Genomic DNA, 24,885 nt, shown 5'->3' with positions numbered 1-24,885 from the left:
ACGCTGATAATATTATTTTGATATAAAATTATGCGTTGCGCCCTGAATATATTAATAATATATTAACGTTCAAGCTTGGGATCAAAATACCACCTTCTAGAATCGGCATGCCCGAATTGGGCAGTATTCAAACAGCCTTACGTACACTAATGTTCATACTCCAAATCGAATTTACAGGGTTTGAAAGCAAATTCATATAGGTGGACATCTGTGCAGGCCACTATGGTGCTTCTTTGGAGAAAGCCTTGAGATTGAGATAAAAAATCATCATGCTTGACAAGTGAACCCTTCCTAATGGGCACCATGTGTTCACGGGTGCTTTAATCAGTGGGGTCAAGTCAGACAAGTTGCTTGATATTGCTCATAGCACATAAGAACCAAGTCGGTATATAACCTCCAAAGAGGATGCCATTCGAGAGGCTTTCAAATTGGGTTATTGTAAGAAATTTGTGGATTTATCTGAACGCCTTTAAAAAGCAAGCAAATAGAACAAACACAATTAGTAAAAACGGGGAAGGGATTGATCCATCTTCCACATCTCGCGGTGAGAGAGGCAACGAAAGCAAATGAAACAATATAAAAGCAGCAAAAAATCATGACGCTTATGTGGTGTGTGCTCTATATGCCAGCCAGCCGGCACCACCAACGAGATATCTATGCCCAACAAAAAAACACGTCCCGAATGAAACCCAGGAAATACCTTCCGACATCAATTAGCTCGATGCGGGCTTGGGCACATCCAGTATACCCTCGACGCTCCAGTCGCCCTTCTGTGCCCTCTCCAGCACGGCACGGCCCTTCTCGGTAAGTTGCGGCTTGCCGCCCTTGTCCGTGACCTGCTCGAAGAAAACGGGCTTGAAAGCTTCACCTGTTCGCTCCCGCTCGCGTGCCTTCTCACGTTGCTTCTCCTCGAGTTCAATCTTGACGTTTGTAGCCTTGGAGTATTGCTTGGCATTAATGGCCTCTGTCACTCCGCGCCACATTTCCAGAGACTCGTTCTCGAGCTGCATCTCTTGGGGTGGCAATGACTTGGGTGCCACGCTGAGCGGCCCAATATCAATAATAGTAGTTTGCTTCTCAGGCGGGTGCGAGGCCTGTATTGATTTGTTAGTCCAGAAGCCTTGTGCCACGTAGCGACTGGGGGCTCAAAAACAGAGATGAAAAAATGGGGGAAACATACAACTGGCTTCGGGCCCATTGTAAAGACGACCTTCTCCTTCCACGGGCCCTTTAACCTCACCAGTATGTCCTCATCCGCAACATCCTTGATGTTAACCTTGGTGTCGTTTTCTGGGTCATATTTAAAAATGATGCCCTCAACCTGGTTGGTTGACCGAGTCCAGCCCTCATCATAGTAGCGGAGAATGGCCTTGAGCTTGGTCTTGGGGCATGTGATGAAGCACATGTCACCCACAGTAACGTTAAGACCGCCGCGCAAAAAGCCACCGAGATGGGCGGCCGGGTGTGTGAGCTGGTACGTCTCGTTGTCGTGGCGCTCGAGCGTGACAAAGATACCAAGATTGTGCTCGCCGGGCATTACCTTGATGCTCGTGCCAGTAAACTTGGCTGTGATCTGGTCAAAACCGCGCGCGTGAAGTCCCTTCTCCGGGCAGCTGATGTAAAAGGCGCTCACGGGTGGATGGTGAGAAGTCTGCTCGGTGAGGTATGAAACTCTCACGACGGGATTCTGAGGGTTCGTGCCGGTCTGCGCAACTGATAGGTTCGAAGCCGCGCGGGAGTCGCCAGCAGCAACCCCGAGAGCTGCCGGAACATTCTTCTTCGACTTCAAGCTTGAGGCACCACTGCCAGGCCTGCTGCCATCCGGGGTTCCATCTAATATGGCCTTTGTGTTGACTCTGGGCGCATTGTCCTCTGCCTCCCAGTTGCAGCGGAAGAACTCGCCCAGGCACGAGTTGTATGGCTTGCAAGGGCGGCCCTTGGCGTACTTCAAGTCCTTTGTAAACCAGAAACGCAGAACCTCCAGCATACGATCAACGGGGTCATCCGATGTACCGATGGCGATGAATGTATTCGGTGCATCGAGATAGTTCCAGTACTCGAGATTAGGTGTGGGCTCGAGGAGCTGTGATGGAAGGGAGAAGCGAACAGCTGCGAGGTCAGGAACGCCGATGAACCTGCGATGGGCATAAGTGCCATTCGTTAGCATTCATCACCGTGCTTCAAAACAACCTTTTTCGGAGGATCATTTGTCTTCTATGGGTCTTGATGCCATCATCGTCGTTGGTTGATGCCCTCCGTTCATCGGTTATTCGATGCGGGGTCGTCGATGATCCATGCCCTGCCGCGCGTTCGGGGCGTCCGAAGAGTGTAGAATTGATATCCAACATCAAAAAGCCAAGTGTGATGTCCAACGTACTTTCTAAGGATGCCGACAAACGTCTTGAGCTTAGAGCCATCGCTCTGGGGCTCCTCTGGCGCCTCCGCCGCAGTCGGTTTCGGGGCCATCCCAGGTAACCCAAGGGACAGCTATGTTTGAGACAGGCGTGTTTGTGTGACGCAGTGCAGCTCCTAATGCTGGTGCACTGGGAATGCAACTTCTTGCCCGCTCGAATATTTTCGCAGCTGCGCAAGCGAAATCAGGGTCGTTTGAGATGGAAGCAGGGTATTGGAAAGAAGAAACTCGATCAGATGCTTTTCACGAAGACGGTGAGAATATGATAATTGGATGCCGACTTCAGACCGACTGGGCCTTTTCTGAATACCGACTCGATCAAGCCAAGGTTCGACCAAAGTGGCGGGCCACTCTTCGAAACGCCTGCCTATGGAATTTGGGGGAATTGCTGGTGCGATAAGAAAGCACGGGTCCTTATCGCGTGCTGTCGTTGGCCCAGACGCTTCTTTTAATGCACGTCGTTCGCCCAGGTTTTTGACTATTGCGACGGGATGGCGTAATCAATCTGAGCCTGGACCGGACGCTACGGCGGGGTTTCCAGTTCAAGACCATAAAAAGTACCTTACCTAGCTTGGTGTACTGCAGCAATCGAGATTATGTTGTACCGTACCGTATGTTGAGGAAAGCTGTCTGAAAATTCAACGTCTTTGTTAAGGAAAGTAGGAAAGTACCTAGTTCAGGTGAGAAGGGTTTGGTTTCGTTCGCCCAGCACGAGTGAATCGCTCGCTTGCAGTAGCCCCCGTAGCAAATGAACAAAGAGAAACAAGCCCAGGAATTTTCGCGGCCAAACCATCTTCTATTTCTAACGGTCGACGACTCTTACATTGCAGGCCTTTTGGGCATATCCGGTCGGCCTTATTTTTTCTCGGTCCGGATCTTCACATGCTGAGGCTACTAGGTATTCTGCTACGGGCCATTTCACCAGGCTCTACGTAGCAGTTTGCCCTGCGATGAATTTGACTGTTCCGTTGGCGGGTAGATTTTGTGGATGGCGGCGTGCTACATACCAACTGGCGGACCGCTCCCAGAGGTTACGTCTTTAGTCTCGAAAAGCCGTCCCTTTGGCCAATCATCAGACCACGAGTGTCAGGGACGGACCACCTCACGACCTGGAACCCGCATGAACAGCCAGCGCGGCATACTACCACCACTATAGAGTTTGTCCAGCATGACACATCTCAGTTGACCGAGACAGCTCAACAAACAATGCTTGTTTGTGCCTTTCCCCTCTCAAGCCCGCTCATGATTCCGACCGACCGGACGCGCACTTGTGACACGAATGAATATATCGTTGCAGCCACACCACAAGACTAGAACTAGTTAGATTTACCTGTCTCTGTGGACTAGCCGGATAACGCAGTCTGGTCTGTAGGTAGTCTTACTAGCCAGCCACTTTAAGTACCTCTGGCTTGCCCCGGGTCAATAAGAGCTGTTGAGAGAGACTTGTGCAATTGAACGGTGAAAGATTAATTACGCCATCGGTCAATACGCACATGACCGTTTCGTGCTAAAATTCGGCCCTCTCTCAACAACACATGGCTTGTGTTCAGACATTGACACCAAGAAAAAGCTTGAATCCTAGTCCAATATGAGCAACAGTAATGTAAAAGGTTTTCGTCGGGTTTTCCCGAGTTGGAAATGTCCCTATTATTATCGGCTCTGGGGAAATATACTCATAGAATGCATCATTCATTTGCCATCCACCGAAAATTGCGCCGGACTTTTGTGTGTCCCGGTACTGACAAAGTAGGAAGGTTTTATCTATTGACTTATTGACTACGCACATACCTAGTCTCCTGACACGGACGGGTATTATTAGTCTCCTCACCGGCGGTGTGTCGTTACGGAAAGGGGGAAAGGGTCCCACCTCCGTCCGACACAACTCGACTGCTACAACACAATGGCAAGTCAGTGAAAGCCAACAGATATCGACCTCCAACCCACGACGACAAGACAGTGCCCTGGCATGCCAGCAGAGCGAGAACGAGAGGAAGAGAGAGAGGGAAAAAAAAAGTTATCGGTCCGGCAACGGAGCAAGAGCAATAAGATCAGCGTCAAACCATTGCAATAATAGTTCCAGATCACCCCCGTAGAACCTGGAAATCATTGCTTGGCTTGGTATCTACGGTCTTGAGGTTAAACTCGTATTCTGTGTGCGTACGAGATATTGAAAGCCGTGGTAGAGGAAGAGTCGAACAAGCCTCCTGCCTCCGACATTCATGCGACTGGTACCGGTACAGGAGCCGCAAAGGCGGGGCGAAGCGTCCCGCACCTCCTGAATTTTCCCCCGTAAGGTCTTTTTGTGTTCTCTCCGGACACCCGGGGGGGTCCGGCGTAGGATGATTTTTTAATAAGTTTTTATTTTATTTTATACGGTAATTTTCTTATTTTTTCATTCTGCCCCGAACGCAATATATTTGTCATGCCCGCGTATCACTACACGGCGGCGACAACACGGACGATCCCTGCGGTTTAGACGACAAGGACACACAAAAAGGATACGAGCGACTTGGTGGCGAACCATACAGGTAGAAAGGCTCTACACCAAAAAGCGACGACGGTTGTTGTTTTATTCTTCTGCATTTTTTCCCCGTCGGGTCGGCAAAGAGGAAAAATCCTGTGTCGATCTATGGATAAACGTAAAAAAAAATATTTGAAAAACTACAGCCGAGCTTAAAATAACTTTCCGGGATTTACACCGAGGGAACAATTCTATGCGCGGGACCCTCTTTCTTTATCTTTATTTTCTTGGCTCTCATATAATACGAATACTGTAGTAGTAACAAAAGTACCCAGGATGCAGAACACAATCCCAAGAGCCCGTTACAATAACTCGATATAAACTTGGCGGTTGGATTGAGGGAGGGGTGTGTGTGTGTACGAAATGTTGGTTGCTGAGATGAGGAAAGGATCATCGTGCTACTTCGTGGACCTCCCAATTAGTCGGCTACCCCCCGGGACTCTGGGAGAGGGAGTTCATGACTCGGCTTTGCGGGCCCGGGAAGGGAAGGCAGGGCGGAGTAAATACTGCCAGTTGGCGACGACCCACGGGGAGCGATGACGGGCAATGTGCGGATACTGTCGTCACAGGAGGTGAGGCCGTGAGGTGGGTGCGGTTGCCCCTGGTTCGTTGCTATGGCCATAGCCCGGCGGCTTGGTTACCTTTTTCGTTGCCAGCATGAAGTAAGAGAGGGAATTAGCACCAGGTAATAAGAGAGAAGAAAGAATGAAAGAGATGAAAGCCCCCTATCAAGATGCGGCTGCGTCTCGTCCGTGTATTAAACAGCGCACCAAAAGCATTAAGGCGCAAGTTTGAGAAACATAGTCGATTCAAGTGAAGTTGCAGTAAATAGTCCTTGGGAATTGAGGCGTGACCAAGCGCGAATTAGACTAACACATGCGGACGCAATTTACCGCGACGCGCCCCTCACTATCCACCCATCTCATCCCTTGGTAGCAATTGACCACACGTACAGTATTGCAAATCAATTTGTAAATATAGTGTTTTTTATTTGGTTTGTTTTCCCCTTGAGGCCGGACACAGTCCTCTCCTCCCCTGGACCCGCGTGCATGCGGCGCGCATTCAACCCCCTGTCTGTCACGTCAAACTTGGCCACCTGCTGCAACTGCTGCACAGTCCTTCATCTCCCCATATTGGCCCATGATGCGTCGTTGATACGTTCCCCGAAGCTGTGCCCAACAGCCCGACAATGCAAACCAAAAAAAAATAACAAAAATTCTTGTCTCCTTTCGTTTTTCCACAAGGAAAAAAGCCCACCCGCTCAAAACACCCCTGGCCACAGATCTACGATTGGACACATACTTCGTAGAAACGGTCGATTGTGGCATAACATATCTCTATCACTTGTGGACATGGCCTGCAAATCCCTTCTCCTTTGTCCCTAGCGATCGTCACAGGTCCCCTACGGATTCGGGAATCCATCCGTCCAATAAAACCACATTTGGACTTTCTGATGAACCGCAGGGCGGCAGGCGAGGGGGTGTGCGAACAGCAGAATCGCACAGGTAAGATCCTCCTTGTATCGTAATATTTACTCCCACAGAAAAAAAAAAGAACAAAAAAAAAAAAACCGGTGATGAAGGAGGGCACATATGCACTGCAAACCTATGTACCGGTATGTACAAACACGCTCGAAAATAATCCACACATGCAAAATCTGCAGATTTGTTCAATGTGATATTGCCTTCCCCACATGAACAAAAAACCAGCTTACCACGTAATTACAGTAGTACTGCTATTATCAGCACCATGCATTCTGTACCATCCATCGTACGCGCATCGACACCTTGACAGATTCCCGTACCACACATCAAAGACCGCGTATAGAAATCTGGTAGGACCTCAAAAGACCTCAGACTTTTATTCCTCCGTTCTTTTATTCGTTTGCTTGTTACACTTACGAGTATGCGTATTACTTCTGCCTGGTCAAGGTAATCAACGGTAGTGGTCCTTGGCTGATTTCGGTTGAATACATTTCCTCCAAAACCAGAACCGTGTCCGAGGCACCCTGGTCCAATAGTTCGGGGCACAAGAGAGATGTGATCCAGGGTCCATTTGGTTGGGTCAGCTTCAATGATTCCCCCAAGCCAACTAGCTTCCTTCTACAGTCATCACGTCCTGTTTTTGTGCATGTTAATGGTTCCGACTACCACCATATCTACCCCCTTTCTTCATGCACATTCACGCAGAGCCGTTTCTTTTTTCTTTTTTTTTTCTTTCTTTTTTTCTAACCCTGCCCTCGGGGACGCGAGGGCTGCATCCCCGTCAGTGACGTCGGAGAGTAATAATACTACGGGACATATTATATCGCCGCCCGCTTCGATCAAGCTTCCACCGGGACCATCCAACCGGAGTGCCTCCTAATAAACGGTCTTCTTGACCCGCAAAAAAACAGTCGGGCGCACGTGCCAAAAATGACCTGTAATGAAGAGTGGTAGAATGGCCCCCTTTGCCCCCGCACATACATCGTAATGGAAGCAAATATCCAGTCGAATGCGACGCGGCGTCGCATAGGAACTGGGCCACAGCCATCTTCAGGGGGGCGGCCTCTTTTTTTTCTTCTTCTTTACCTTTTTTATTATAGCAGAACAAACACGGGGCGGCGCTGCCTTGGTATTGAACAGAAGCCAGTCGGTCCGGGCGGGGACCAACGGAAGGAGGCTGAGCAGGTCGTATGGCAAACCAAAGATGTCAACATCTCGGTATGCAAGGTGTGTCGTTGCAGGCACGTGCCTCAGATGATACTGAGGAGCCCCGGCCGGGAGCGCGCCAACTTTTTTTAACTTCGTGATGATATACTGTCTCTCTGTTGTCTCTCTGTCACTTTGTGAAATGCTAGGGGCTGTCACGAGGAGCGCGACATTGCCAAAGATAGCAACTGCCCTGATTTCCGTGGACGAGGGGGGAAAAGGGGTCCTCTTCGTGTCCAGCGCGTGTGAAATGAGTTGAGCTATGCCATTACAAAATCCTTTGCCGACCTTCTCGTGTCAGTCGTATCGGTAAAGTTGGACGAATACCTGGTTGCAATATTGCAACCGCGACGTTCCAATGACTAGGGTGTAATTATATTCTAAGAGTCTCAACGTGACAGATCGCTTCGGCCGATACAGTCACTGTCTCCAACCAAGTTGGGATAGTTTTCGTCGATAGCCTTCGTGTACTCGGAACTTTAGCAGCAAGTGGAAGGCTTACCAAGGAAAAATCCAAGTATATTCAAAGTCCCCTTTGGCAGTAGATACTGTAGGAAAAGACCCCCCGTGAATCAGACCAGGTGCCCGGGACGCGACTTGAAGCTCATGAAGCCAACATTCAAGGTTCCCCGCCAGACGCACAGTGACATCAAAGGGGTCCACAGGTCGGTAGTTATGTAATTCGAAAAGATGAGGCGGGAAAAGGGGTCTTTTGGTATTTACCGCTCAGGTGAAAAAGGTCCGAGATTATACGGTAAAGTCGGGTCACCTGCCAGCAGCCAAAACTATTTATCATTGGTGACCATGTTAGGCCATTTGACGGCGTCCGGAACCACAACGGCAAGTACCGTCCCATCAAACATACCCCAACTAAAAGAACAAACTCTATGATGTGCCACAGTATATATATCATCGAGCTGGCTGGGATCTGGGTTTGCCTGGTATAATGCGCATGCATGTAGGCGGGTAAATCTTTGTCTCGGTCACCAAAAGAGGACTATGCGACAGACAGTAGTAATGACCAACGTCTCAAGGCCCCTCGGGGGATCCGTTTGGCGTCAGACATAGTTTGCCTGACTTCTGGGAGAGAGTGAGGAGGAGAGTCAAGGGGCGTGTGTCGAGAATGGAAAGCCAACATGACAGTCTTCCTCCCCACTCACATTTCACCTCTCATCTCTTGAGATCGTTGAATGCTGCATATTTGCGGTTACTTTCACTAACCACGAGTCGTCCGCTCGGCTCTTTGCAGATCAGATGATGGGTTCCCGAAGGTTTCAGATTACGCCCCCCATCCTCTCTCCCATCCGGCGCCGCGACCTGCCACGTTTGAACAGCTATACCCTTCGCTGTACATAGTAGGGGGAGAACTCACACCAAGGTCTTGACGCAGGATTATGCTGCATCTGGAAGTTTTGCGCGTTTGTTTCGTTCCCGCCGCTGGAGCGAACTGCCTTGGAACAGAACCACTGAACCGCGGCTTGCCGCCCTGCACAGACTGGGGTTCTCGCGTTTGATCCTCAGTGAACCAGGAGACGGCCAGTCCGAACGTGTCGTATCTGGGAGAGGGAAATCCCCGCCCGGCGAATCGGTCTATCTTGCGATCTCTACCGCGAAGTAATTTCATCCCATGGATCGCATCCCGTCCATAGTTACCGCTCCTGACTTTTTGGAGTAGGTGGAGTCGGCTCAACTGCACAAAGGGACTGATAAGTAATGGTACGAAAGGACCACCACGTTGAAAGTATCCATGTCAGTGCGATGACGTCAGTATTACGTCCGAACTACAAACAACTTCTAAAATTTGAGCTGTCTCCACAAATGCTCCGCTGACTGACTTGACGAACGAACCCACGAAAAAAAGGAGCGACAACCAATAAGCTACTGTTTTTAATCATTCCATCTCCTCCGGGCCAACCACAAAGCGGCGCGGTTTATGCTCCAACAGAGCCGCTCCGCTTCTGCTTTGCCTCGATGGCCTGTCACGCATCAAAATGCTACCTGGATACTGACTCGTGGGCCGAGATGCCTCTTTGTCGATGAGATGGGCCGTCCTTTTCCCCAAGCAGGGCCCCTCACCTCGATTCTCAACATGAATCTCATTGGAAGAACCGCTCAGTATCAATTTGCGGTCGACTATGAACGGGAAAACACTCGTGACGGGCAGGGAGGAGAAAAAGCAAGCAAACAAAACAGAAAGGGGGCGAGCGCAACTCGTAAACAGTCAGTCACTATGGTTGCCGCGGACATTACACCGCACACCATCCCCTTTGCAACAGAGGATCAAGGTCTCCCCCAACACGCCGAGGTACTTGCTAGGTTGGGCGCTTTTGTAGCATTTCTGGGCGGAAGGCAAAAGAGGGAAGAAAAATAAAATTAAACCACTAGAAACATGCTGAAGAAAGTATACCACCAACAACCCTCCACCCATCCGAGGATCATTGTTTATAGGAATCGGCCGAAAGAGCTACTTTTTCTCTTTCTGGTCGACTAGATATTAGGCCAATATAAATCCTGGAGATGTGTTTATCTCTTCTATTTAGCTGCTATATAGTACAGGTTTAGAAGCCCATGCTAGACGTTCTAGAATCCGATATTGGGCAGGGCACCTTGGGCGGCGTTGATCCAGACACGCTCGACCTGAGGCGGAGCAACCAGTGGTATCGCTTTGCTGATTTTTTTCCCCCCCCTTCTACCACATATTCCCAGCCCCTTTCTTCCTGGTCAGGGCGCAACCCGCGCGACAAACTGCGATCGGCTTTTAACCCGTCGTCTGAGCATCCATAGAAGGACCTCAGAATTGAGTTTTCTTTGGGCAAATGACAAAGCGCGCCCCGGCAGTGCGGGCTTGACACAAACAAGGCAAAATTGACAGCGATCACGGCTGTTGGCGGTGGATGCAGGTGACGTCAGAAAATGGGGGCTCCTATAAACTAAAGGTAATTTTCTTTTCCTTAAACTGATTCAGAACCTCACCCCCCCCCCCCCCGACCGTGCTTCCAACTGTGTGTGCTAGCCTTCCTTTTATTCAGGCACAGCAACGTAGCTAGGGTACCCTGACAGAAATCTGGATAATTTTTTTTCTCTTTTCTCTTTACCAAAGTCGTCCGGTAAAACTTTGTCGTGCTTTTATTGTCTTATTATTCTATTGCTCTTTTTTTTTTTTTTTTTTTTTTTTTTACTTGCCGTATCGGCTACCCATCCTACAATACCCTCACATGGGTGCCAAGTCCCTACCTAGACAAGGGCCTTGCGAGCGTTGATACGCGCCGTTGTCGCTTTAGTTCCGATGTGGAGGCGGGGGGGTCTGGTAAATCTTTCCAGTGGGAACAAGGAGAGACAAAAAAAGACTCTGACGTCGTTATTGAGCTGCTGTCGAGTCATCAAACTCAAATACGGCAAGCAAATATCGGTCAGGTCCCGCATCGACTAACTCAGCCACATGTTTCTTGATGTCGATTATTAGATCAATCAATCAGTTTAATTTATTTTTCATCCGTCAGTAAATATACATACTCGCTCCTATATGGGATGGAAGGAAGGGTTTGCGGGAGAGAGGCACACCACCTACTACTTGTATCGATATAAGGGTCCAGGGCCCTGCGTGTTTTGAAAGTCACTTAAACCATGAACAGCAATGTTGGTGTCGATCAGGTCATAGGTTTGCGTGTCGGCATCCCTTTTTGAGCTTGCGAGGTCGCGATGCGCTCCCCATGTGGCCTTCCCACCACGCAGGCGGTTGCCAAGAACGGTCTAGCCTTCTTTGCGCTCCATGATCAATAAGGCGTGGAGTAAACATGCTCTACCACGTTTACAGTGGCAACAGCGACGCAACTAATTTTCGGCCCTACTGTAGCTACTGTAGTATTCAATGCGCAGAATTTGCGTGTGGCAATGGGCTTCTACAAGAGCCCACATATTACAAAATTATAGTTGTTTACTAAAGCACTTCGCCCATAGGCAAGGTAGTATAAAATAGGTATTTACTTGGTATTAATCTGGACCACTAGGGTTATCCGGCTTGCCATCAGCGTATTTGCTAGTGTGAGGAAATAGTTCTAGAAAAGGAAATCCTCAGGGTCGGTTAAAAGCACCTTTGCATGTTTTACCCGAATGGAATAAAACTGTCTTTTTTGGAGGGATGGTAACTGAATTAGGAATGGAGGGCATCTGTAATGGCTTCCACCCTGACGGAGGCTCGGAAAATAAATGCGTATTTCGGTGAAAAGGCACACAATTCAAAAACATACAGTACACGTGTTCCTACAATCGTAATAGCATAAGTTGAAGAGTCCAGCCTCGCAAACTCGAGCTGGTCACCGACCTGGAAGCAAAGCCAAGGCAGTTAGCCTGCATACGGAATTGCTACGTTGTAATATGCAATACCCACAAAGTTCGTCTCCAGATCCTCTGGTGGCTTTTGTCCACATTCGGATCGAGGACCGGGCGAGAAGATGGCCGCGTCGGCACGGAAAGTTTGGGTGTCCATCTATGGGGGGAGTGGAAGCGAAAATTGGCTACTGCACTAACTAAGAAGAAACAATGCCACTGCAGAAAAGGACGAAAAAGAAAGACACAAGGCCCATGTCATTATAATGTCACAACGGGCGGCTTCTTTTGGTTTTATGCAGCCTGGGGTCTGTGCTATAGGGCATAGGTACAACGCAAGGTACTTCGAGGTAGGGACTTGGACACCAGTGATATCAAGTCAAATGAAGCGCCCTATAGCATTACCAAGCCTCACCCCCTACTCATATCAGTCTAGTTCGGCGAATTTTTCAATCACAACTTGGGCCAGGCTGGGAAGGTGGTTTTTTTTCTCGGCCAATCTGGTAAGCGCATACTTTATTCTGCAGGGCAGCGGTAAAATGAAAGAAGGTTATATCAGCCTTGAAAAACTCGAATCTACTCCGTAGCCTTACCAGTGGTTCAGAAAAGGTTTTGAAAAGATGGTGGTACACATAGATCACCAAGGTGAGCGCTAGCCGGTTTTTGTTGTTGTTCTTCTGCAACCCCCCAAAGGTTGGTGCTACAAGGCGAAATAGGTATAGCGGACATGAGGGGGTAGGTACTTGTCGTGTCTGGCAAGGAAGGTGCGGTTGGGAAGTCAATAGTGGAGACCTCATTACATCGTCATCGAGATCTCTCTGTCGCTGCCCATCAGTCAAATTCGTTACTCGGTATGGTACCGTACAGCACAGGTCCCCCACCAAGCCACAGACAACGCGGCATTTTTATGGCCGGACCACTAATCAATCAGCATTGTCTAAGCATTGTCAGGATAGACATGGAGGATGATGAGATGCGGGATTGAACTCAACAATCAACCCTCGCTCATTGCAACCACCCACCAATAAAACATAATCGAATAATAACTTATACTGGTACAGTACTGTATATAGTAATACAACCCGTCCTTTGCACGCGACATCACATTGTAGAGAAAAAAAAAAAAAGCCACAACTTCCGTATAGCGTACCATTTAAATGCAGCCTTGTCGCAAATACGCCGATCGGGAATGATGCAGGCCGCGAGACAAGAAGGCGGGCTGCTTGCCTGCCTGTCGGTCCACGCACGCGGTGCAGATTTGTGTGAGTGGGCGGCAAAGGACTGATTGTTTCTGCGAGCAACTCTGTGGCTGACTGTCCTTTCTGACAGGCGGGACGGGGCCGGCCCCAGAGATACATGGAGGCCAAGTACCTCCTCACCTGACCGGATCCTAGTTTGCGCGCACCTCGCTTCAGCATCGCTCTCCCAATCACTTCAGCTCGCTCCCCTCCCGTCTCGCTCTTCCCCTTACACCATATTGGGTATCCGTCGACCAACCAGCCGGCAGCAATGGCGGCAACTCCTTGACACCCAATGACGGAATGGAGGATACTTACCCACCATGCATGCAGAGGCCTGCTCCTTGTCGCAAGACTGGGGAGGCCCCTGGCGGAGAGAAAAATATCGCCAACCCCCACACAGGTTGACTTGGTGCTTTTTTGGTTTTGCACAAGGGCAAATCAAACGACTTACAAGTGATATTGTAGGTACTGTATGTACAGTATTCCTCACCTTGAGCACCGTAGGTCAACCGCGGCGCTGTCCGAGCAACAAGAGCAATTGTTCCCAAGGTACCGTAACGTAAGGTAATCAATCAATCAGTCGGTTCCTCTTTTTGGTCAAAAGTGGCACACCGTCGTGGCGGTGGCAGTTCGGGGCGACGAGGAGGCCTGAGGGGATCTTTTGCCAAGCAAAAGCGTCATTGGCATCAAATCTCCCTTGCGTGCGGGGCGCCGCTCCTCTTTGGCTCTGCCACAGCAAAACACTCACTCAGTGCGAGCCCACCGCGTCTTACCCACAGGCCGAAAATGGTTTGATGTATCGGTACAAAGCACAACCCGGCCACTGTCTCCTCATCACGCCCCCTCACTAGGTGCACCTCCCCCCTACCCATGTTGATGAAAAATATAGGCTTACACCCCTTGGCCACCCCGTTGCTCTCACTCCTACTCTGGGTCGGTTGCGATCTCATAGCTCTCCCAAATGCATACCTTGTCGTTCCTCTCTTAAAGCCCTCTCCACCATATATGTAAATGTATCCACAGCTCGTTCCGTTTTATCTAAGGTCTTATTATGTACAAATCGCACGCCCTCGCGTCCTCTATTCCCTCGTTGTGACTCTGCTGTGTGTTTATTTGATCCTGCTCGCTCTCGGCTCTTATCTTCTTGCCATATTTTTTTTATCACACCCACCGATTCTGGATTCAGAAGTCAGTCAGAAAAGCAAAGCAAGCCAGCAAAGCCAACTGGGAAAGACGCCACAGGCTTCGGTCGTGAGTTGCTGCTTATAATCTTGGGGCCTGTCTCTCGTTGCCACATGACCTACCACGCCCAATAAGTAATATCTCTCGCCGGGCCACATTCGCTACCTAAACCGCTATTCATCGCCCGACCGCTCGCTGTCTCGAATCGAAAATAACCGAATCCGCCGTCGTCACCTGCACCCATATCCACCAACAAACAACAATAACTGCAACTGCGCGGCCTACATCGCTCCACTACTTTTACCAGCTTACCTTCTAATTTACTCTGCAGCACGACTGGAGGTTTTCCCCGCAGCAACACTGCTGCCTGCGCCACAAATTTACACCAACGGCTCGAATCACGCTATTTTGCAAGCTCCCAGCTTTCTCTGTTCACCTGGGAAGACAATACAACTTAACGCGCCATTTTTTCTTCTTCCCTTTTTTACGTGAGGGAGAAGAGGGACTCAGGGGAACTCTCTCAAGGAAAGAGAGGGCGCTTCTCTTCCAACGCTGATTGTTCTTACGCGACAGCTGTCCTCGGACAGCGCAAGTTGAATATCCGTCCTCATGTTTCGCCAACGGTATGTGCAGTCAACCCTCGGACCCTGATGCTCGGTCGACTTTTGAGCTTGTGGCTTTCCTCGGGTTGCGCCGGTGATGTGGCCAGGCCCTTTGCGATCGCATGCGCAAAAAATACCTTAAATTATTTCGATCGATCATCTGGAGTTATCCGATCCTCAGCGTTATCTATCTGTTCATTTCTAACTCATCCTGCGCTCTCAACAGAACGAGCGCGGCGAAGCCGGGGGACGAGCTCCTGGCTACCTTCAGGGAACAGTTTCCGCATCTTTCGAGTACTGGTGAACCGAGCGCATCGTCGGCTGTTGCCGTGGCCAACATCGCCGCCCCAGCCCACCCAGGCGCTCTTGTTGCTCCTCAAGACAGGCAAGTTTGGGTTTCTGTGTCTTCCCTCTCCGTCACCTCTAATCCTCTTGTTCTGCACTACCCACGTGCGCCTGGGCGCGTGGAGTGGGTACGACTTTACTCTTGAAGGTCACCCGGGAGCACAAATTATGGATTCGGCAGCCATCGCCCCGATTTAGTGCACTTTGGGACTTCAGCTGCCCCCAGAGCGCGGGGTACCAGTTTGCGCGCCTTCGGCTCGGTCATGTTGCAGAGATCGCGCCGGCTGCCGTGATGTAAAACTTTCGGACCGCACGCGCCTGTTCCACAAAAGCCTTTTTTTCCTTTATCGAGGTTTGCCCTTGGCGAATAGGATCTTGCTTCGGACAACTAACACCAAATAACTGCAGATCTCAACCTATAAGCCATGAGGCCTTCCGGGACCAAGATCCCACGCCTAGAGCGTCGGGGAACGAGCTCTTCAAATTTACCCCCTCGCTGATGGACCCGAATTCATTCTCCTTTGCCAATTTCGCAAATGCGCCCCCGGGTTACTACACCCCAACCCCGGGGGGAACCAACACACTCTACCACCCTCAAGCTGGCGACTTGCATACGCCATCACTTGGTCTCGGCATGGGTATTGGTACTCCGTTGTCGATGCCCACAACTGAAGCGGCTCATATGCACTCTACTACTGCCATGATAGATATGGGTGGCTACCACCATGGGATTCATCCGCCACACCCGCAGCAGCATCAGTTTCACCCGCAGGCTCAGTTCCATCATCCGTTTATCCAGCCACCACAGCCACAACAATCGTTTGCGCCATCCACATTTGTCCATCAAGATACCGGTTATGAAACAATGGACCAGGACGGCTCTCCCATGGAGTCGGACGCCGCCGATGACAGGATGGTTGCCATCGACTCTACTTTCTCCGCTCAGGGTGGAATGGTAGGATTTCAACCAAGAACATTTATGCCTTTGAACGTTGGGCTTCCTGCCTCCGCCGAAAAGTTTCGTTTCCACTCAACCCTGAATGCACCCACGGCCATGATTAAGCATGCAGATGAGATTCCTGTGACTTATCTCAACAAAGGCCAAGCCTATTCCCTTTCGATCGTCGACACCACACCCACAATACCAATACAGCCGGGCACACGCTTCCGAACTTTTGTACGCGTTTCATTCGAAGATGAGCAGCAGAGGCAAAAACCCGGCGTATGCTGGAGCTTATGGAAGGAGGGCAGGGGTACCAACGAGGCCCACCAAAGAGGGGGCAAGCTCCAGGCTGTGGAGTATGTCGAGGCTGGGCAGCCTGCTGAAGGCGACGACAAGAGGACCAGAATCGAGCTCGAAACGTCATCGTTCGATGGGTTCTCGGTCATCTGGACTCCTGGTATCCATGGGGCTGCGGAATGCACAATTGCAGTTCGTTTCAACTTCCTCTCAACTGACTTCAGTCACTCAAAGGGAGTCAAGGGTATTCCAGTAAGGCTTTGCGCCAAGACAAGTGCGCTACCTTTGGATAACTCCCAGACCAGCCCTGATCCCGCAGCAACTGAGATCTGCTACTGCAAAGTCAAGCTATTCCGCGACCATGGAGCCGAGCGAAAGCTGGCAAATGATGTGCAGCACGTCAAGAAAACGATTGATAAGCTCAAGCAGCAAATTACACAAGCTGAGAGCGGTATGAAGGATTTCAACAAGCGCAAGAGATCCTCGGGTGCACACAACAGGGGCCAAGATGCTCAGCGCCCTGGCAAAGTGCAAAAACACAAGCGCACCTGGTCAATGTCGTCAACAAGCTCTGCGGGTGCCCAAAGGCCGCCGCTCGAGGAGGACCTCCACTTCAAACTTCAAACACTCCAGGACATGTTCACCAGCACCCGACCTGTCAGCATTCTTTACCTTCGTGGCGAGGATTTGGATGACCCGGATCTTCACCCGGTGGCATTGCCAGGGGATTCTTTGGAACTGGCCAAGGCAGAGTCGCGAGAAGGGTCAGCCTGGCAAGCTAGGGGAAGTGGGCGCAGCTCCGTAGCTGGTTCCTCTCTCGTGTCACCGTCCCCAAGCTCGCTTTCGCTACACTCACAAGCATCAGCTGCCAACGCACAGTGGCAGGATTTTGACGAGACAGCTCCAGCTGCACGTCAAGGTTCGGACCAGCCTGTCAAGGTCAATAAGACGGACGATACCGGCAGCCTGACTGGCTGGATTGAAGCGCTTGGTGTTGATGCATCGTACAAGCCTCCACCAGAGCGTAGCACAAAACCTGTGGCATGCTTCTATATCCTACGCCGACACCCCGGTAACCCCGATGCTAAGGAATTTCATCGTGCTATTTACCTCATGCAACGCAACCTCAAGGAGTTCGTATCTCGCGTGGCCGCGAAATGGGGCATCGACCAGACGAGCGTTACGCGGGTAGTGCATGCCCTCGACAGAGGACTAGAGGTGGAAATGGACGACGACGTCATTGCCGAACTTCCCGAAGGCCAAGACATGATCCTGGAAATAACCGATCTCACCAACGCAACATCGGTGAAGAGAGAATGGGAGATGTCGGTGGACGACCAGAGCGACAACGACGCCGTCTCAACACGCACGGCGACCAAGAGTAGCTATGAGTTCCGGCTTACATTTTGAGCCGCTTCTCCTATGATTCTCCTATTCGACCTCGCAAAGTACATGAACAGATCAATTACCTTTCCGTACACGAAACCTTTAGACTTGGACCTTTTTTTCATGGCACGAGTTCGTGTCATGGCCTGATTCAGCTGATGAGCACACGATCAAAACACGACATGGAGGGTGGCGTCTTTGCGATTTGGCGTTCCAATTCTGTTCTCGAGATACCATGTCCCTGGACGGGCAGCTATTTTGCTTGTTAATTTTACTTTCAGCGGTATCGCACGACTTGGCCTAATGTCCACGAGTGTGTTCTGTTTTTCTTTTTTTTCCCCCTTTGTTATTTATTTTTTTATTTATCTTAGAACGGGTACCTTTTGACTTCTGGCTACACAAGCCATTCACTTTGGCATTCATGTCGAATTGTTTAGGGAAAACATGGCGGATCGTGAAGGTCCGTAGCTGGGTTAGACATTCATATTTTGGTGAAGAGTCACTTGAGGATTTATTGTTCGATATATCACACATGCCACAAAGTAGCATCATGGCTGTTGCATTTCGACTTTGCGGATGCAGCTTCATAATCCTCTAGTACATTTGTGTTACTTTGTCAACTGTATTGTTTCTTTTTCATGATACACTTGAGCATTTCGTTTTGGATTTTTGGAGGTCGAGTTACGTCGAAATAAAGCGACATTCAACTATCTACATATTTTTATATATATTCTTCCAATTTGTTCACACTCGCATACCTCGTTTCCACAATTCCGTTGCGATCAGGCCCGTCATCAAACGTGCGAATGGCGCAACGCTCCACTGAAAGGTTTTGTTTCGAGGGAGGTCATTGGAAAACAAAATCTCACGCCCTCTGGGCTCAGGCACTCATCTCATTGAACTGGGGCAGGAAAGGGAAAGACGTTCGTTCACTGAAGCATCAAATTACAGAAACCCCTCCCTCCACTAGAATTTCGGTAATTGTTTCGTCGCTCCATATTTTTTATCGTAAGTTATCAAAGGTTGCGAAAAGGGTAATCCCGACGAGGCGGAAACGGAATTGGAAAAGGATTAACAGAAACGGGGGGAAGTGGGTTAGGCAAACTAAACACAAAACAACAAAAAAAGATTGGATAAATTAAGGATGATGGGTGTGTGACAGACGTCCAGCCATCGGGATGGGGCTTTTGGAAGAGTTTTTTTTTTTCTCGCTGCCTTGTCGTTCAGTAATCTCTTTTTGAAATAGGCGTAGGGAAACTCATTGAAAGTGCAAGGTATGTCAGGTAATTTCGCAACACTCAGAGAGCACGTTCGCATGGGGGCTTGGAAGAAAACGTGGAGCGGGAACCGGGGGTGGCTCGTTCGCGCCTCTCTACCGAGCCGCTTAGAAACTTCGACACATCACATCTATCACGAGTCTAGGGTACGCCACGTCGTCATCTTGGGTCTTTCTCTCTACGACGTCTCCCTGACATATGTTATATTATCTGATATGCGACATCGAGCAATGTATGCAAAAAGGAAGTTGGGTACCAATGTTTTTGGGGGTGGCCGCATTTCATGACCGCTACATACGTGTACAATGCTATACATCGTTTATTGTGTGTGAGCCATTCAATGAGCTCTTGGCTGGGGGCTTATAATAACGCATTCGGTCTAGAGTGGTATATGTTTGGCTTGGCGGGGGTTGTCATTGATTTTCTACCAATTATGATACGCGGCACACCGAATTCCGCAACACCCTTTTTTCCTTTCCCCAACCATCAGTGCCAACACATACAATACTTATAGACAGAAAGAGTACATTATACTGGGATTAGTAGCAAATAAATGATGAATGCCATTCTATACGCACACAACAACATACAAAGGTGTGTGCTCCTACGTCAAGCCGCATCACATCATCCATAGCCGCAGGGGTTCGAAGCCAGTCAGCGGCTGCACCCGGAGCATTTTGGCCGGACTTTTGGATGACAGCCCTTGACAGGAAACCCCCAGGTAAGTCAGAAGTCTGGGTAGGTAAGGTGTATGTATGTACCTGGACTAGTGTACTACCAATAGTGCTTGGCCAAGGGCTGTCAAGCCCAAGGAAAGACAGTTGCGTCGTGTACTGGGTTTGACAACAAAGTGTTTGGGGGGGGGGGGGGGGGGGGGGCCTTGGCAAAAGCCAGAAACTCTCTCTATGTACCGTATGGAAAATGAGAACCGGAACCCAAGGCAGTTTTCTTTTTTTTTTCTCTCTCTCTCTCTTTATTTTTTCGTGATTTGAGCCGTCTTCCGGACGTGGGGAGGGGGATGGGGGGAAGGGGACCAAAAAGACTGCATGCCCGAAAAATGGAATTATCTGGTTCGTCATCGGCTGTTGTTATTAGACTTGTCTATTTTACCATCTAGCTGCGACAATGCCCCGGGATCTCGGCGCAAAAAAAGGGCCAGCGTCACAGTGAGGTTGATGGACATGCGACATATGCCCGCCCATTGGTGCCTTGGTGTGGTTAGGTGTACCAGTAAGTACATCGTGACTTTCACCGGTAACCTACCGTAACTAGGCCCTTACCGCAGGTAGGTAAAGGTCGGAAATTACAGGGAATGGTGGCCGAAGCTCCTTCCCACCAGTCACTAATAAGGTTAGGATGACAGTTGCGCGTTGTTTCTGAAGATGGCAGGTGCTGCGGGCGCAGCAAAGCAAGCAATGCAATTGAAGCTTTTTTTTTTTTTTTTTTTTTTTTGCAGCTCGGGTGGGGCTCGTTACATCAAGTTCAGTTCAATTGCTCTCATTTGCATGTTTCCCCCATCCAGAAGTGGTCCTTGAAAAGTCCTTCTCCTGTTAAAACCACACCAAACTGGACACGGCTGCAAGTCAAGCCCAGCCTCACGCATCGAACATCATGTGGCGAATGCCATTGCGCGGCCTTTTTCCCCCTGCATCGCAGTCCAGACCACGCCGACCTTCCCTCCCGATCAAATCAAATCAAATCAATCAATCGTCCTTCGGCCACTGCTCCTCATCAGCGCTCGTTTTTTTCTCCTCGGCGAGCCCCGAAAAAAGCCTACCTTTGTTAATGGCGGTCAACGGCGTGGTATACAACGGCCGCCCACGCCCTCCAAACATGGCTGCTTGCTGTTATGCTCTATGCAGAGGCATGGTCGCACACTTCAGCAGCAGGTTACTGTGGCGCCAGCACCAGCATCGTTCATGTTATGCAAGTTTCCCCTAGGGCTTGTGGCTCTGTGATGGATGGATGGACAAAGCTGTACCATTCACATCGCATACACTCCCCAAGGCGCAACCGTTGCCGCTTATTCATTTATCCTGACCCTTACCAAGTGGTGACAGACATACTGAGGGGCCAACAAGTCCTGTTACTGAAAAATATTGAGGCTTCGATCACTGATCATTGGATCACTCGAAAACGGGAAAATCGCACCGGTGAGTCCCAGTACTGCTGCTGCTGCTGCTGCTGGAAATTTCATAACCGAAGGCTGCATCCCCAAACTATGCTCCAGCGCTGAATGCGTATGGTGTGGTTCGCTCCCGATGCGGAAACGCGGCCAAATCCCCCCTTGCATTATTGCTGCAGAAAAGGCAAACTAGTTGTTGCCAATTTCTCTGGCTTCCATCGGTTTAGAGGGGTGCGGGTTTAGGCGAAAGAAGAGGGCGGCAAAGTCGGCTTCACGGTTCCCAAAGAGCCCGGCAGCCCGACCGGATAGCCGGATGGATGAGGAGGAGCTTGAAAAGCCAGTCATTAGTGTGGCCAGGCTCTTTTGCTCGGCACTATTGTATTCATTCAAATTCGGACGCGTGCATATCTGCATCGGGTGATAGCAGGCGAAAATCCGCCAAGAAAAAGAGACTGTTGATGGAGGTGCAAGTGATCTCTTGTTGTTTGAGAATCTTGTCAGTTGATTCGTCGCTGCTGCAGCATTGTCAACCCCTGGATATTTTTTTTCCTGTCTGCCTTTTAAATACCCATATCAACATGTGGCTGCTCAAGTGAGAAGTTGGTGCTACAAATTGAGGCTTGGGATTAGTTTTGTGGCTGCATATGACAGCAAAGCTGTACGACAATACTTATCTTTTTCTCTCTCTTTCGCGCCGGAACAAGAACCGGAACATTGCTCAATGTAATCTCCAGCGTAAAGTGCCAGAGAAATTCCGTTTTTCCATGTCCACCTAGGGGTTCAAATCCATCAGTTGTTGCCAAGAAACAAACGTCACGTTTTCCACATCGGTACGGCTTACGTTGACACCAAAACACATTAAACCATAACCAAAGTTTGGACCACCGCGTGCACGATGCACATGCTCTTGCATCACTTCCGCTGCACTTTTTAACAAAAGGGCTGCGGTTCCACAGGGGTGTGAGATTTCCCGCAGCGGATCCGAGACTAGCCAGCAGACAGACAGGAGTGAGATTGAGAGACAAAGGGAGGTACCGGTACTTGGGCCCTGACGGTGGGATTGGCTGTGTTTATGGATCTCTTAATCAGCATTCTGAGGAACGTCCGGGCTTCACTCGCCACAATATAGACGGAATGCACAGCCATCCCGTTGGTTTCCCCGTTGCGACAAGGTTCTGGGAAGGGATGGGGGAGAGAGAGGCTTGATGGGTGTGTGCATGGCGTGAGGGGAGGGGAGTGCGCAAGACCACAGGGAAACAAAAAAGGATCGCCTATGTCACCGCGCACCCGCATCTCCCGCCGTGCCGGACCAGTCTCATTGGATCTTCAGGTTCCCAGCTGGGCTTCCCGATGTGGTGCGAACGGCGCCGATCACTTGTAGGGTCTCTCTCCCCCTCTTCCTTCTTTGGCCCACCGAGACACTCCTCTGTTTACTTGAAATCAAAACTGGCCCAGAACTGAAGTTCTAGACTGCAAGACTGCTGATCAGAGCTATTATATCTCCAGTTTTATTCAAGAAGGGGTTTGGAGACAGCAGTGTGCGACAGCTTCCGGGTTCTTTTTTTAGTTTGCTCGAGTCAACCGATGAATGCCCTAGATCACAGCGAAACGGCGGGACTGCAATGTCGGTGAGTTTTCAGTGGCATTGACTTGCTTGAGTGCCCAGGGGGCATACAATAGGTAAAGAAGTGGATTGCCCGGAGTTACTTAGTGGATAAGTACCTGTCTTCCTTGTACCACCCGGGTAGCCCTGCGGTACCGTAGAGCTCCCCTGTCCGGGCCGCATGAGGTGTGTGCCGACCATTTTACAGCTCGCCGGGGGCACGTTGTTACTATTATCTTTTGCTTTTTGCCTGAGTGGTTTGGTACATCAACTCTTTCTATCGCACCAGCCACAGGACCCCTACTGCATGCGCCCCGATCCAGGGGCCGGATGTGACAATGGGGATGTGGTCGCAGAGAGACAAACAAAAAGCCTAAATCAGCTACAAACACAGGTATCTAACCCCTAATCAAAAGGCCCACTCTTGACTGTCCCGGCCCAATGGGCCACAGCAAGCACGCTGCATCCATCGAGGGAGGTGGGCAAGACGGGACGCAGTGCAACCAAGGGAACGCGCAATCATTGACGACGTCCGGTCTGGGGACCGCGAGCGGGAGCAATACGTGCGGGATACGAATCTACCTCTACACCCCCATCTGGCGCTGGCGCTTGTTTTGACGCGAAGGATGCGGAGGAAAGGTTATTGCAATGGAGAGGATGCCACGGGCTCAGTCTCAGGGTGGCTGGAACCAATGGATGAGCAGAGATGGGATGAGGAAGACATGCATGTTTCCTCGCCACACTGAGGGGTTACGGTTACCCTAAAGGTCTAGAAGGGTGGTCTGGTGTGAACGATATAAGCGTTGTGGCGAGAGACGACGCGTTGCTGGCGTGGAAAGCCACAGGGAGGCTTGCTGAATGGCTCAACGAGAGAGACAGCGGGTCGAAGCCCTACAGGGAGGATGGTGGACGCAGATCCCCGATGCACAAACCCACGCGGTTCTCTGTTTCGTTCGCCACAAGGTGGGCTGCCTCTACTGACAAGGTGAAGGGGAAGGGATGTGGAACCGAAGCGCGAGAGGCCTTGGGAACGGCATCAAGCACACCCCTCCTCGAGAGAGCCAATGATTTGGGCAGCTGGAAGGTCTTGATTGCCTTATATGGAAGTCATATCTGCAGCCACGGGACAAGAAAGGGGGTGATTGGATCAAAGGTGGCTGCTTTTGCACTCTCCCGCATTTCTCTGTTTGATGGCGAGAGAGGGAAACGGTGAGAGGGCATAGACAGCGGGAGGCCCTAGCTGAACAAAGGGGGCGAATACTCGATACAGCTTTACTGGGAAATAAGTAACGTCGATCACTTGTGGCCTCGCCGTCTGATTATTGCCTATTCTGGGGCGATGAAAAGCTCACACGAGCCACAACCATGGGTGAACAAAAAGGGGCGAGATTAGATTGTTTGCAGCCACATTGTGGATGGTGCCATTTGTATGTGCAGCAAGAGACAAAAATGTATGATATATGCGTATTGTGATTCCTTCCCTACCCCTACCGTAGCTTGCGTAGATATGCCGAGCAGTCAAATTTGGAGGGCGGTGTGGCGAAGAACATATTGTCTAAGGGGGCCCACAACGAACAGCCCCCGAGTAGTAGGGCGAAGGGGAATGGTCGCATCAGCCACCCAGATCGGCAGCCGGGGTTACCGGACTCGGGGACTGGGGGGTTACCGATGTGGCTCAATTTTTGTTACCTGGCTTTGATTGGCTGCGTTGCTCCAACCAACACAGAAAAAGGTCCGACGGATCCCGGACCGGCGAGAGAAAAGGGTTACACTTGGGCGCCGGGGCCTTTCTCCGGCCGGGGGGCCCGCGAAGGTGTCTAAGCGATTCGTCGGGCCCGAAGGACGAGAATTTTTGAGTGGCGATTTTTCTTGGTGACCATTCAATTTTGGTACTATTGATTCCACCACTTGCTGTCTTGTTACCAATTCGTGTG

The 24,885-nt window shown here is 50.3% G+C and overlaps 7 protein-coding genes across 7 annotated transcripts; 3 read left to right on the top strand and 4 right to left on the bottom strand.

The window, feature by feature from the left end:
• Window positions 1-382: 382 nt before the first annotated feature.
• Window positions 383-2,770, bottom strand: MGG_00853 (uncharacterized protein). The gene is made up of 3 exons (XM_003718077.1): window positions 2,378-2,770; window positions 1,181-2,135; window positions 383-1,094 (listed from the first exon to the last, which is right to left on the bottom strand). The coding sequence occupies exons 1-3, from the start codon at window positions 2,464-2,466 to the stop codon at window positions 714-716; spliced, it is 1,425 nt and encodes a 474-aa protein (XP_003718125.1). The 5' UTR covers window positions 2,467-2,770; the 3' UTR covers window positions 383-713.
• Window positions 2,771-6,387: 3,617 nt separating this feature from the next.
• Window positions 6,388-7,900, top strand: MGG_17361 (uncharacterized protein; the record flags this gene model as incomplete). Its single annotated transcript, XM_003718076.1, has 4 exons — window positions 6,388-6,439; window positions 6,517-6,549; window positions 7,519-7,645; window positions 7,774-7,900. 4 exons carry the CDS (start codon window positions 6,388-6,390, stop codon window positions 7,871-7,873), a joined length of 312 nt encoding a protein of 103 aa, XP_003718124.1. The 3' UTR covers window positions 7,874-7,900.
• Window positions 7,901-8,787: 887 nt separating this feature from the next.
• MGG_17360 (uncharacterized protein) lies at window positions 8,788-9,248 on the bottom strand (the record flags this gene model as incomplete). Its single annotated transcript, XM_003718075.1, has 2 exons — window positions 8,788-8,865; window positions 8,997-9,248. 2 exons carry the CDS (start codon window positions 9,246-9,248, stop codon window positions 8,788-8,790), a joined length of 330 nt encoding a protein of 109 aa, XP_003718123.1.
• Window positions 9,249-11,591: 2,343 nt separating this feature from the next.
• On the bottom strand, window positions 11,592-12,110 carry MGG_17359 (uncharacterized protein; the record flags this gene model as incomplete). Its single annotated transcript, XM_003718074.1, has 2 exons — window positions 11,592-11,945; window positions 12,012-12,110. 2 exons carry the CDS (start codon window positions 12,108-12,110, stop codon window positions 11,775-11,777), a joined length of 270 nt encoding a protein of 89 aa, XP_003718122.1. The 3' UTR covers window positions 11,592-11,774.
• A 1,767-nt stretch (window positions 12,111-13,877) lies between these two features.
• MGG_17358 (uncharacterized protein) lies at window positions 13,878-14,476 on the bottom strand (the record flags this gene model as incomplete). Its single annotated transcript, XM_003718073.1, has 1 exon — window positions 13,878-14,476. The coding sequence occupies exon 1, from the start codon at window positions 14,139-14,141 to the stop codon at window positions 13,878-13,880; it is 264 nt and encodes an 87-aa protein (XP_003718121.1). The 5' UTR covers window positions 14,142-14,476.
• Window positions 14,143-18,675, top strand: MGG_00856 (uncharacterized protein). The gene is made up of 3 exons (XM_003718072.1): window positions 14,143-14,996; window positions 15,202-15,360; window positions 15,729-18,675. Exons 1-3 carry the CDS (start codon window positions 14,983-14,985, stop codon window positions 17,968-17,970), a joined length of 2,415 nt encoding a protein of 804 aa, XP_003718120.1. The 5' UTR covers window positions 14,143-14,982; the 3' UTR covers window positions 17,971-18,675.
• Window positions 18,676-22,970: 4,295 nt separating this feature from the next.
• On the top strand, window positions 22,971-24,796 carry MGG_17357 (uncharacterized protein; the record flags this gene model as incomplete). The annotated part of the gene is made up of 5 exons (XM_003718071.1): window positions 22,971-22,976; window positions 23,097-23,137; window positions 23,368-23,429; window positions 23,719-24,160; window positions 24,448-24,796. 5 exons carry the CDS (start codon window positions 22,971-22,973, stop codon window positions 24,770-24,772), a joined length of 876 nt encoding a protein of 291 aa, XP_003718119.1. The 3' UTR covers window positions 24,773-24,796.
• Window positions 24,797-24,885: the final 89 nt, after the last annotated feature.

The sequence above is a fragment of the Pyricularia oryzae genome, chromosome 5, assembly GCF_000002495.2.
Source record: "Pyricularia oryzae 70-15 chromosome 5, whole genome shotgun sequence".
Classification (NCBI taxonomy): domain Eukaryota; kingdom Fungi; phylum Ascomycota; class Sordariomycetes; order Magnaporthales; family Pyriculariaceae; genus Pyricularia; species Pyricularia oryzae.
This window is presented reverse-complemented; position numbering and strand designations above follow the sequence as displayed.